Below are 12,450 nucleotides of genomic sequence, written 5' to 3'. Positions count from 1 at the left end.
GGGGATCAAACTGCAGTCTGTCCTAGGTTAGTGCATGCAAGGCAAACCGCCCTACCACTTGCACCACTGCTCTGACCGCTGCCTCTAATTTTTATTGTAAGCCTGAAATATTGTCCTTTTTTTTTTATTTTGTTTTGTTTTTTGATTTTGGTTTTTGGGTCTCACCTGGCAGCGCTCAGGGGTTACTCCTGGCTCCATGCTCAGAAATCGCTCCTGGCAGGCTCGGGGAACCATATAGGATGCCAGGATTCGAACCAATGACCTTCTGCATGAAAGGCAAATGCCTTACCTCCATGCTGTGTCTCCGGCCCTGAAACATTGTCTTTTGTTTGTTTGTTTTAGTTTTTGGGCCACACCCTTTTGATGCTCAGGGGTTACTCCTGGCTAAGCGCTCAGAAATCGCCCTGGCTTGGGGGGACCCTATGGGATGCTGGGGGATTGAACCGTGGTCCTTCTTTGGCTAGTGCTGGCAAGGCAGACACCTTACCTCTAGCACCACCTCACCGGCCCCCAACATTGTCTTTTAAATATGAGTATTTTCTTATCTTTGTCAGTGGTTTGGGCCACACCCAGCAATACTCAGGACTCAGTCTTGGCTCTGCACTCAGGGATCACTTCACTGTGACTGGAACTCGGGGGACTTTGTGGGATGCTGGGGTTCGAGCCCTCCCTACTGAAGGAGCCAACCTCCTCTCCAGCTCCTAAACACAAGCTCTTTGGGGCCCACTAAAGTTCAGTGGTTGAGTGGGTCGTGTATAAGATAGGACAGCAGAGGCCTGAGCACTGTGGGGTCAGCCTCCTGCAGGGACTGATGATAAAGAAGAAATGCACTGATAACGCAGGTGGCATTATTCCTTGTTTGCATGGGCACATTAAAATGGAAAATACCATACATACAAGTAAGTTCTTATCTAATAGTAAAAAGAAAAATTTTAAAATGGCAGGCAATTCTCGATGTCAGGGTCCTTGGAAGAAATCATGTCAGGTTCCAGAGTGATTGCATAGCAGGAAGGGCGTTTGCCTTGCATGCAGTGGACCAAGGTTCAATCCCTGGCATCCCATAGGGTTCCCGGAGCCTGCCAGGAGTCACTTCTGAGTGCACAGCCAGGAGTAACCCCTGAGTACCCTTGGTGTGGCCCAACTGCCCCCCAAATCATCAGTATTATGAGGCTAAATCTTTAGCACAGGGGTAGGGCATTTGCTTTGATTGTGGCTGTCCTAGTTTGATCCTTAGCATCCCATAAGGTCCCCCAAGCTGGCCAGGAGGATTTCTGAGCACCACTGGGTGTGGCCAAAAATAACTCAAAAAAGCAGATCATGACTGAGTCGAGTGTGCCTACCATCAAGCAGACTGGCTGAAGAGCAGAGCTGATCCTGAGGCTCTCCCACCCCCTCTCCAGGACCACCACCTGCACCCAGCAGGCAGCTGGGCCACATTGCGGAGGTGGCAGGTGCAGGCGGCTCAGACACCTGTGAGTGCTGCCCCTGCCAGCTGGCCCTGTCTCCAAGAATGCAGCGCGGCCAGTCCTGCCTGAGGCTTTGGCCCTGCGCATCTATGAAGTGTGAGATTCCACCTGCTGTTCCCTTCACAACACCCCTACAGTGCTCTTGCTCCCCCTTACTCCCAGTGGCCACGGACCGTCCAGCCCTGCTAAGGGCTCCTGCTTCCCCAGGGTGGAGGTGCTGTGGACAGTCACTCCTGCTCAGGGGTCACCCGGTCTCCACACATCAGCTTAGCCAGAAAGGGCTTGGGGTCGGGCTCTATACTGGCATTAGGGATTCATTCTTACTTTATTTTTTTGAGGGAGGATCAAGCTCAGTAGTGCTCAGGGCTTATTCCTGGTTTCACACTCAGAGATCACTCATGGAGCTCAGGGGACTCTTTGGGGTCCCAGGGTTGGAACCGAGGGTCAGGACAGGGCCCCATGTGCTGAGCTATCTGTGGCCCAATCCATATCGATATTTCTTGTGCTTGGTGTGTTTCCCATTGTGTAAGTTTCATGTTGTTCCTTCCAAAGCTGTTTCCAAGGCTATTTTCTTTCTGAAGCATGTGGGGGGGAGGGAGGGAGAGAGAGAGAGAGAGAGAGAGAGAGAGAGAGAGAGAGAGAGAGAGAGAGAGAGAGAGAGAGAGAGAGAGAGAGAGAGAGAAGAGAAACTGCTTCTTCCAAGGAGTGTGTGTATAAGGATTCATTGAGAGAAGAAGTAGATTCTGTAATTTTACTAGAAGTATCTCTTCCATTTCTGGACCTGTTTGTTTATTTTGAGGGACTGGGGTCCCCACATCTGGGTACTCAGGACTTACTCCTGGCTCTGAAATCATTCCTGGAGGGCCTGGAGAGATGGCACAGTGGAAGAGCATTTGCCTTGCACACGGCCTACCCTGGTGGTTTGATTCCCGGCATCCCATATGGTCCCCAAACCTAGCAGGAGTGATTTCTGAATGCACAACAGTAGTAACCCCAGAGCACTGCTGGGTGTGACCCAAAAATAGGAAGGATGGAAGGAAGGAAGGAAGGAAGGAAGGAAGGAAGGAAGGAAGGAAGGAAGGAAGGAAGGAAGGAAGGAAGGAAGGAAGGGAAGGAGGGAGGAGGGAGGAGGGAAGGAAGGGGAAGGGAAAGAAAAGAAAAGAGAAGGGGCCAGAGAGATAGCATGGAAGTAAGGCATTTCCTTGCATGCAGAAGGTTGGTGGTTCGAATCCTGGCATCCCATATGGTCCCCTGAGCCTGCCAGGGACGATTTCTGAGCATAGAGCCAGGAGTAACCCCTGAGTGCTGCCGAGTGTGACCCCCCCCACCCAAAAAAAAAAAAAAAGATAAAAAGGAAAGAAAAAAGAAATCAGTCCTGGCAGGCTGTGGAATGTTGGGGACTGAATGAGGGTTGTCCACATGCAAGGCAAACACCTTCCCCACTGTGCTTTCTCTGGCCCCTCCTGGGTCTGTTTGATCTTTTCCTGGGCCTTCAACATTCACTGTGCTTCTCTGTTGCTCAGTAACTGCTTTTTTTTTGGGGGGGGGGGGTCCACACCCGGCAGCGCTCAAGGTTCTTCCAGGCTCTGTGCTCAGAAATCGCTCCTGGCAGGCTCGGGGGACCATATGGGATGCCGGGATTCGAACCACCGACCTTTTGCACGAAAGGCAAACGCCGCTGTGCTATCTCTCCAGGCCCGGAAGTGGAATTTTTCACATGTAAAACGGCAATTCTCAATGTGTTTGGTGCTAATATTGACTGTGTTCTTCCTTTTATATATTTAGTTTGGGTTTTTAGCTGCGCCCAGTAGTGTGCGGTGGGTTCTCGGGACCATGTGAGAAACTGGGGATCAAATCCAGGGTTGGCAGGTGCAACCACTGCCCTGTGGCTTTTGCCCAGGATCCTTTCCTGGCTACCCATCCACTCGCACTTTGGGGACAGCTGTGTTCCCTCACCTTGCCCCACAGTGCCCCATGGGTCTCAGCCCCGTGTCCTTTCATACATTTGGTAGCTTTGATTTTTTTTTTTTTTTGGTTTTGGTTTTTGGGCCACACCCGGCGGTGCTCAGGGGTTCCTCCTGGCTGTCTGCTCAGAAACAGCTCCCGGCAGGCACGGGGGACCCTATGGGACACCGGGATTCGAACCAACCACCTTGGGTCCTGGATCGGCTGCTTGCAAGGCAAATGCCGCTGTGCTATCTCTCCAGGCCCAGCTTTGATTATTTTTTTCTTCCATTTGGTTGATTTTGGGTTTTGTTTGGGGGCCACACTCAGCCCCCTCAGGAATCACTCCTGGCAGGCTCCAGGAACCCTATCGGATGCCGGAAACAAAGCTGGGTCGGCCACGTGCAAGGCAAATGCCCCCCACCTGCACGCAGTGCTATATCACTCTGCCCCCTAATTTGTTTTTATTTGGGGGCTACACCCAGCAGTACTCAGGACTTATTCCTGGTTCTGTGCTTACGAGTGACTCCTGGGTGTGCTCAGGGGTGTGTCAGGGATGAATTCCAAGTCGGCCATATACAAGGCAAGTGCCCTTCCTGCAGTCTTACATCTCTGGCCCTGGGGGCCGGGCGGTGGCGCTGGAGGTAAGGTGCCTGCCTTACCTGCGCTAGCCTTGGACGGACCGCGGTTCGATCCCCCGGTGTCCCATATGGTCCCCCAAGCCAGGAGCGACTTCTGAGCGCATAGCCAGGAGTAACCTCTGAGTGTCACCGGGTGTGGCCCAAAAAAAACAAAAAAAAACAAAAAAAAAAAACATCTCTGGCCCTGACCTTGAATTTTCTGGCAATGTAGAGGAAGTAGGAGAAAAGAGAAAGGCAGCCTGGTTTATCTGGGAAGTGCTTCTACTGTATTCTAGACGCACTCTTCTGGCTTTTTCCATCTTGAGGGCCCTAGTCTCTGTTCTTTTTATTTTGTTCTTTTTTGGTTTTTGGGCCCCACCTGGTGACGCTTGGGTTACTCCTGGCTACGTGCTCAGAAATCCCTCCTGGCTTGGGGGACCATATGGGATACCAGGGGATCAAACCAAGGGTTGTCCTAGGCTAGCGAGGGCAAGGCAGCAGCCTTACGGCCACCACTCCGGCTTGTCTTGGGAGCTTCTCTACTGTCCTGGGACAGGTCTGAGTCAGGTGACAGAGATTCCCTGACAATTGTGAGAGACCCTCAGAAGGTGCAGTCAGGTCCTGTGTGCTGTTGGTGAGTCTAGAGCAGTGCTTCTCAATTATTTTCTGTCATGCCCCCCTAGGATGAAGAAAACATTTTTCGTGCCCCCCGCATGACGATAAATAGTATCTTTATATAAAAAAAACTTTAACCTGCAAAACAAAAATATATAAAATAATTTGAGCTGGGGCCGGCATGGTGGCGCTAGAGGTAAGGTGTTTGCCTTGCCAGCACTAGCCTAGGACGGACCTCAGTTCGATCCCCCAGCATCCCATATAGACTCTCAAGCCTGGAGTGACTTCTGAGCGCATAGCCAGGAGTAACCCCTGAGCATTACCAGGAGTAACCCCTGAGTGTTACAAAAACAAACAAACAAACAAAAAAATCAGCTCAAAATTTTTTTTAATGTTTTTTGGGTCACACCCAGTAGTGCTCAGGGGTTACTCCTGGCTCTAGGCTCAGAAATCGCCCCTGGCAGGCACAGGGGACCATATGGGGTGTTGGGATTCGAACCACCGACCTTCTGCATGAAAGGCAAATGCCTTACCTCCATGCTATCTCTCCGGCCCTGAGTTGATTTTTTAATCAGAGGTGATGTCTGGATTAATGGCTACAATGAGCACATTTTGCAATGCATGACTTTTCAAAGGGTTGGAAGCAGGACACAGCAACTCTCAGCTCCAGAGACAGAGACATAAACACGGGGTTTAGCTTGTTATGACAGTGTTTGCCAAGGTCAAATGCAATGTGTCCCCCTTTACGGATCCTCGCACCCCCCCTGGGGGGGCGCGCCCCACTATTTGAGGAACCTTGAGAGTGACTGGCTCTGGTTTCTAGAAGTGAGCAAGGGTCAGAGTAAGGCCCTTGGGCAGCACCCTCAGGGCAGGGCAGGGCCTTCCTCCCCTCAGATGTTTTGCCACCAGGGTCTGGGAGCCCAGGGAACTGGGGGCCCCAATGGGAACTTTCTGGGGCACAGCTCACCAGAACCGATGCTGCCCAGCACCACTGGACCCCTGGGGCCTTCCTCCCACTGCACACTAGAATTTATCCCTCCCCATCTTGTTGGGGCACCAGGGTTGCCCTCCTGCTGTTCCATGACCAGGGCGGCCACCTGAGTGGTCAGAGCAGAAGCAGCCCTGGGCCGACCCCCTCACACCTGCTTCCTTGTGATCAGGATGATCTTCCTGTGTTCCTCTGGGAGAGCAGACATCCCGAAGGCTTAATTATTTTTAACATGTAGGGTCACTTTTGAGAAGGGGAAAAGCAAAACTTTTCACAGCAATGGCCCCTGAGATAAGATCAGGGCCTGAAACTCCGGATATGTCTGCCCATTCGCAAGTCAGATAAGCTGTTGAAACCCCACAGAGGGGACAGCTGAATATGACCTTTGTCTCCTTCAGTCCTAAAGTGCAAACCTGGAAGGAATTCAAGCAGCTGCCTTTGAGGCCTGCAGTTCCAAGTTCTAATCCCCAGTGTCCCTGTGTGCCAGGCACAATTCTGAGACCCTGCACTTCCCAGTCACTGTGTAGCTGAGTGTGAGTGTGTGTAAACATGTGTGGGTATGTGTGGGCGTACACAAGCCCCGGGCTTCATAGCATCTTCAGTACTTGCTTTTCTTGAGGCCGACGGGGGTGGCCCAGGTACCTGACGCTATAGGGCCGGGGCAACACTGCCCCCCTTGGTCCTTGTGCTTGTGGAGCATGGGGAGGGGACCCTTAGGCTCCCTGAGCAATTCTTGTATTTTTGTTGTTGTCGTTAATGGTTTTTGGGCCACACCCGGTGATGCTCAGGGTTACTCCTGGCTATACGCTCAGAAATTGCTCCTGGCTTGGAGGACCATATGGGATGCTGGGGGATCAAACCACTGCTCATCCTGGGTCAGCCACATGCAAGGCAAATGCCTTACTGCTGCTCCATCACTGTGCCACCCACCTTGAGCAATTCTTGAGGGACTTCCCTCACCCCAATAAAAACAGGAGGTTATTCTGGCAGGACACAGGCTTTGTTCCCAGGGAAGCAGAAATCTGTTTCCAGTGAACAGAAAGAGACCTGTCTAGACCCAGCACCTTCCACAGCTCTTGAAACCTCAACTTCTGTGTGTGTGACAGTTGTCACTACCACCACAGGACACCAAGACGTCCTACCGCCCTGCCAGGGCCACTCAAGTGGCCAGTCCTGCCTTGTCTTGCACATGGCTCTGCTAACCCCAGAATAAGTGCTCGGCCTAGTGATGCAAGGAAGGATGGTGTATCACCTGGGCACGCGCCATCCTTCCGCTGCCTGGACAAGGGGGACACATGACTGGGCACCCCACCCCTCCCCCCGGCAGCCAACCATGTCTTGGTGTCACTCTCATTGCCCACATGTGAACCAGTGCTTCCACCAGCCCCCAAACAAGGGGCCCATCAGCCTCCGGGAGCTGCTTCCACCCACAGGACCCCATGTGCCCCTCATCTTCAGGCTCTGTGTCTGTGAGGTCTCCAACACGGACGGGGCTGTTCCTCCCACATGGGCTCCAGGGGACCCGAGTATCTTAGGCTGCAAAGCTCGGCTGTGCCTGCATGTGGGACCCAGTCACCTTCACCTGCCCCAGCCCCCGTGTCAGGACAGGAGGATGGAACGGCCCAGAGTGCAGTGCCCGGGAAACCCAGTCATGCTCCGTCTCATTCCAGGGACACCGTGCCACCCCATCTGCCTCAGCCCCGGGACCCCAAAACCAGGAGAGACAGGCTCAGCCCCTCTGGACTGCGGCCCTGCTAAGGACCGGGCCAGCTGTGCCACTCAGGTAATGCTGTGTCCGGGATGCTCCATTGCCCTCACAAGGATTTCAGGGTAGCCTGAAAGCTGATCCTGCCCCAGCCAGTTAGTTGTCAGCAGCCCCACGGGAGTCACAGGCCGCCTGGTCTCAAGTACAATCGTTCGCTCGCATGTTACCTACCTGGTATTACTAGTTTTTTTTGTTTTGGTTTTATTTGGTTTTGGGGCCACACCCGGTGGTGCTCAGGGGTTCTTCCCGGGCTCTGTGTTCAGGGATCACTCCTGGTAGTGCACAGGGATGCCAGGAATTGAATCTGGGTTGGCCACATGCAAGGCAAGCATCCTCCCTACCTGCTATGCTGTGGCTGGGCTTCAACCTGGGACAGATGTGGGGATCTGGGACCACTTCCAGCAGTTCTCATCCCACCAGGTTGGTGGTTGCATGTACCTGAGGGTTCAGTGCTGTGGAGGCTTGTGGTGTCCTACAAGACCACACCAGATGTGGGTAGAGACCAGGACACCATGCTATGCTTCTCTGGCCACGCATCTTCTTGGGGAGCAGAGTCCTGGTGTGTCCGTCGGCTGTTTGCTCACATGCCACTGTCAGACTCATGGCCTGAGTGTTGTCTCACACTTGACCTCAGCTTTCCGGTCTCCCAGAGCCCCGAGGACTTTGCCTCCCTCGTCACTGGGTGCGTTTTGTTCTGCCACTGTTCTTCTGTGGACTGTGCTCATCACGGCCGGCACTCAGTCAGCAGTGCTCCTGAGAGAGGGACCCCAGAGCCTCCTCTGGCCCCTCATAGAGCTGGGACACTTCACTTGGCCTTGTCCTGAGCCGAATTGTGTGGCTCTGCATGTCTGTGTGGGCTCAGCCCTGAGCAGGGCTATGGGCTGGTATCCAGTCTCTTCACTCTGGGCCCAGCCATAGGGGCTATTGCTGCCCTTTCTAGGGTCTGTATAGCCTGCAAGGGCCTGTAGGCACCCTGGCTGGTGTGGTTCCGGGCCCTCCAGGTAAGCACTCTCCCAGGACTGACCGCAGCACACATGTTCCAGTGCTAGACGGCCACTAGCCTCCGTTTCAACTCACCCCAAGTCCATGACTCAAATGTGGAGTTGAGGCACCTCTTCCTCACCAATGCACATGACAGGGATTTCCTTTTTCTTTTCTTTTTTTTTTTTTTTTTTTTTTTTTTGTTTTTGGGCCACACCGGCGGTGCTCAGGGGTTACTCCTGACTGTCTGCTCAGAAATAGCTCCTGGCAGGCACGGGGGACCCTAAGGGACACTGGGATTCGAACCAACCACCTTTGGTCCTGGGTCGGCAGCTTGCAAGGCAAACGCCGCTGTGCTATCTCTCCGGGCCTGATTTCCCTTTTCTACAGCAGAACTGGAAGATGGCCAAGAAAGATCCTGTCTGTAGCCTGGGCCCACAACGGCTACCCTGGAACCAGACCCTAGGCCTGGATGGAGCAGCAGTGGCCCAGGTGCGGGGGGAGCCGTTATGTGTGTTGGAGGTGGGGGCTGCAGCTCCAGTGCCAGTCCTGGGGCACAGGGGCTTAGAAGCCACTCCTTGTGGTGCTCTGAGTGCCCTCTTGGGCTCCCTCCTCTGGGCTCAGCACCCAAAGTGATGCTGGGGATGGAATCTGGGTCAGCCATGTGCCAGCGAGTACCTTCCCTGCTGTGCTGCAACTCAACTGCCCACACAGGGTCCAGTCCTGGCTCTAAGTATTGCTGTGGCTCTGGCCTCTGCCCTCATGATGGCCCTTCTCCTCCGGCCTGGCAGGAAGAAAACTGCATCACCACTGTCGGCCCACACCGCTGTGCCCCAGAAAAAGAGAGTGGCACTCCAGTTCTACCTGAGAAGGGCCACTCCTCCCAGCAGCCCTGCTCCCTGGCCGGCAGCCCCCTCCAGGACGTGTGGAACATTCTAGACTTGGGCTCCAGCCCTTCAGACTTTGCCTCCCAGCACGACTCGGCTCCAGGTAGGTGGGTAAGCCATCTTGGGTGCCCCCTGTCCTGTGGGGACACAGGCCTGCAGTGTGCTTCGGGCTGCCACAGGCAGTATCTGCTCCTGATGTCTGTCCAGCCTGAGGCCAGGCTGGGGGCTCTGGGCTCTTGCTCCTCTGCACACTGTGGGAACAGGCTGAGTCCTCCCTGTGTCCCAGGGCCTGAGGGGCTCAGTACACACTGTCCCCGCCCTTAGACCAGCAGGTCCCTGGGAGATGGCCCTGAGGGTGTGGCGCTGGAGATCCAGGTGGCAGCTGCTGTCATCCGGTTGGGAGCCCAGCACAAGTCAACGCCAGGGGAAAGGTCTCCATGTGCCTCCAGCAGGAGCTGTGTGCCAGCTGGCAAGGCCTCGGCACACGGCGTCTCCGCCACGCACAATGTTGGGACTGCACACACCCAGGTCTCTGGGGCTGGGATCCCCACTGGTCAGGCTAAGGGAAACGGGTATGAATTTGGGATCCTGAGGTGCTGTTGGGTTCCGCAGGCTGAGAGACCCTCACAGCCCTCACAAGCTGACCCAGAGGCCTTCTCTCCATCCCTCCCTCCACTCTGGTTCTGCCGTCACCCCGATCTTTGTTGCTTCTCTGTGTTGCTGTGCCTGTGGCAGTTGTGTGGGAAGTGTGTGCACCTATCTGACAGCCCCCAACCATCACAACTCGGCATGGGGTCTGTGAGGTGGGAAATGGGCCTGACTCAGAGCATGAGCCCTCGGAGATCTCCCGCCTTGTTGCTGGGGCAGGTGCTCTGGTCGCCCCTGGAGGGGCTCGGGAATCTCGGGGAAGTATTTCTGGAGTGGTGCCAGTGGGCTGTAGTGCAGCCCTTCCTGGCCCTGGGCTGAGCCGTCCTCTACTCTGGGCAAAGCGGGAGCTCTTGTACCTTAGCTGGCAGCTGCTATGGGTGGGATGTGGGAACACATCATGCTCCCCTCACAGTGGTCACTGCCACATGTATGCCAGGTGCAGGCTGCAGTGGTACCGCTCACATGGCCATGGACCCTTTGTGATTTGAGGCTCTTCATGGTACATGCTAGTGCTTCCCTTTCATGGTGTGGTGTGGTGTTCTTAGGACCTTCATGGTGTTGCTCCCAGATAAGTTCCTTTGGTGATCACCCCGTTCCATCATTTTCCTGATTCTTCCTGGGACTCTATGGTCTGGACCCCATGGATCAGGTCTCTGTGCCTGGGACCCATGGTTGGGACTTTGTGTCTGTGACTCTGTGGCTAGAGTTTCCTGCTGTTGCGAGTGAGTGCAGAACCAGCGGTGTCCTCCCTTGGCCGTGTCCCCCAGCCCCTTCCCACCACATGGTCCTCCTGCTGTGTCTCTGGTACAGTCTAGCTCGGGCCCTCTGAGCTGCCCTGTAATTGTCCCAGCACCATCTCATGCCCTGACCACCATGTCCACCTCTGCATCAGATACAAATGTTCTCTTTTATCTTTAACGTCCGCACAGGGCCCCAAACTGATGTGGCCTTCCCTGAAAAATAAAATCAGAGGGATCCACGTCCTGGAAACATCCCTTCTGTGTGGACAGCCAGGAAGCCCAGGGCCACAACTCCTCCATCCCATGCCCCTGAGGTGGTCACTGGGGAGACACTTGTGTCCAGGAAGGAGTTGAGAGTCTCCCCGATGGTTAGTCTGAGCTGCAGCCCCTGTGCCTGCCTGCAGCAGGGGCTCTACATACCTTGTGCCTCTGGTCCCTCCTGTGGAGGATATGGGGACCTCCTGGGGGCCCCAGGCCAGCTGAGGGTTGACATCTTCGCCCACTAAGTCACAGCAGGAGCACGGATGAAGGTGTTTCCCTCAGACGGTGGGAGTGTGGGTCCTGCTGCCCCACCCCCGCACCCCTCACTCCATCCACATTTCATACACCCCACATACCCACCACACCCCACTCCACATTTATATCCCCATCACATGCCCCATCCCACACTCTGTACCCCACAGACCCCACACCTCACACCCATCCCCTATACACTACGTACCTATGTTCTCTATGACCCACACCACGTCCGACTCTTTGGGTTGTTCCGGCGGCTACTCCTTGGTGATCCTCCCCCCCTTTCTTTCAAATCCCTCAGAGCTGTCATACATGGGTCTAGCTCTCCTAAGGCGTGTGGTCACCCTGAAAGTCTTTTTTTTGTGTGGAAGTTCTGATAGGAGACTCTGAGCCCCTCCTGACCCTTGGTACCATGTAAGCACCTGTCCAAGGAAGTCTCGGTCCTGTCTAGACCCATCCCCGCCCACACCCTCTGCCAACCTGTGCCCAGGGAGCTCGGGGAAGGGGACGGCAGGACGAGAACCATGAGACAGGGTGAGAGAACAACCCGGAGGCGCTGTGGGCTGATGCGGGAATGGGGAGCCTGAGATTTGGCCTCAGCCTCAGGGGTTTAGGCCTGCCCAGTGGGGGTGATGAGGGGTGGGGGCATGCAGGGCCCTGGCCTCACTCCCTGGCTGGCTCCCAGCAGGCGGCAGCGGATTGTTCTGTCCATCTGCAGTGTCCACACCAAGACCCAGGTGGTTGGGGATGCTCTGGCTCTGAGCACCAGCTGGCAGTTGTAACCAAATTGTGTCTGGAGCACCAGCCCCGAAGGAGGCCCAGGGTCAAACAGTCACTCACTTGATCCTTGTGTCACTTCTCAAAGATACAAGCTCAAGGGTCATGGACTGGGCTGTGAGAAAATAGCCTGGCTGCCCCGTTTCAGGCAGTCATTCACACACAGCTGGGCTGGCAGTGCTCTGTGGGCTACACTTCATCCTGGGCTGGGCCATGCTCCCTGAGGCCACACTTCATGGCCAGGTGCTCTCAGAGAACAGAGTTTCCTGCAGCCAGGGGCCCCTCACAGCCTCATACCCAGAGAAGGTGCTTTCTCCCAGTTGGCCCAGATTGGTGGTTTTAGGAGGAACAAAGAGAACCGTAAGCACCAAGCAGCTACATAAGGACTGGAGACGTTTCAGTCACGCTCACACGAGGATGGTAGAGAAAGAAACATTAAAACAGAGACACACGTGCAGAGCCTGAAGAGAATAAAGGCCAGATGCTGTGGGATATACAGGGAC

General features: G+C 54.9%; 1 protein-coding gene across 1 annotated transcript in view; it reads left to right on the top strand.

Moving 5' to 3' along the window:
• CCDC57 (coiled-coil domain containing 57) overlaps positions 1 to 12,450 on the top strand; it is a 52,660-nt gene that overhangs the window by 29,735 nt on the left and 10,475 nt on the right. Inside the window, exons 16-18 of the mRNA XM_049768783.1 lie at positions 7,304 to 7,416; positions 8,770 to 8,901; positions 9,171 to 9,369. Coding sequence (XP_049624740.1) covers positions 7,304 to 7,416; positions 8,770 to 8,901; positions 9,171 to 9,369 — 444 coding nt within the window. The remainder of the gene's footprint in view (positions 1 to 7,303; positions 7,417 to 8,769; positions 8,902 to 9,170; positions 9,370 to 12,450) is intronic.

This window comes from Suncus etruscus, chromosome 1, assembly GCF_024139225.1.
Source record: "Suncus etruscus isolate mSunEtr1 chromosome 1, mSunEtr1.pri.cur, whole genome shotgun sequence".
Classification (NCBI taxonomy): domain Eukaryota; kingdom Metazoa; phylum Chordata; class Mammalia; order Eulipotyphla; family Soricidae; genus Suncus; species Suncus etruscus.
This window is presented reverse-complemented; position numbering and strand designations above follow the sequence as displayed.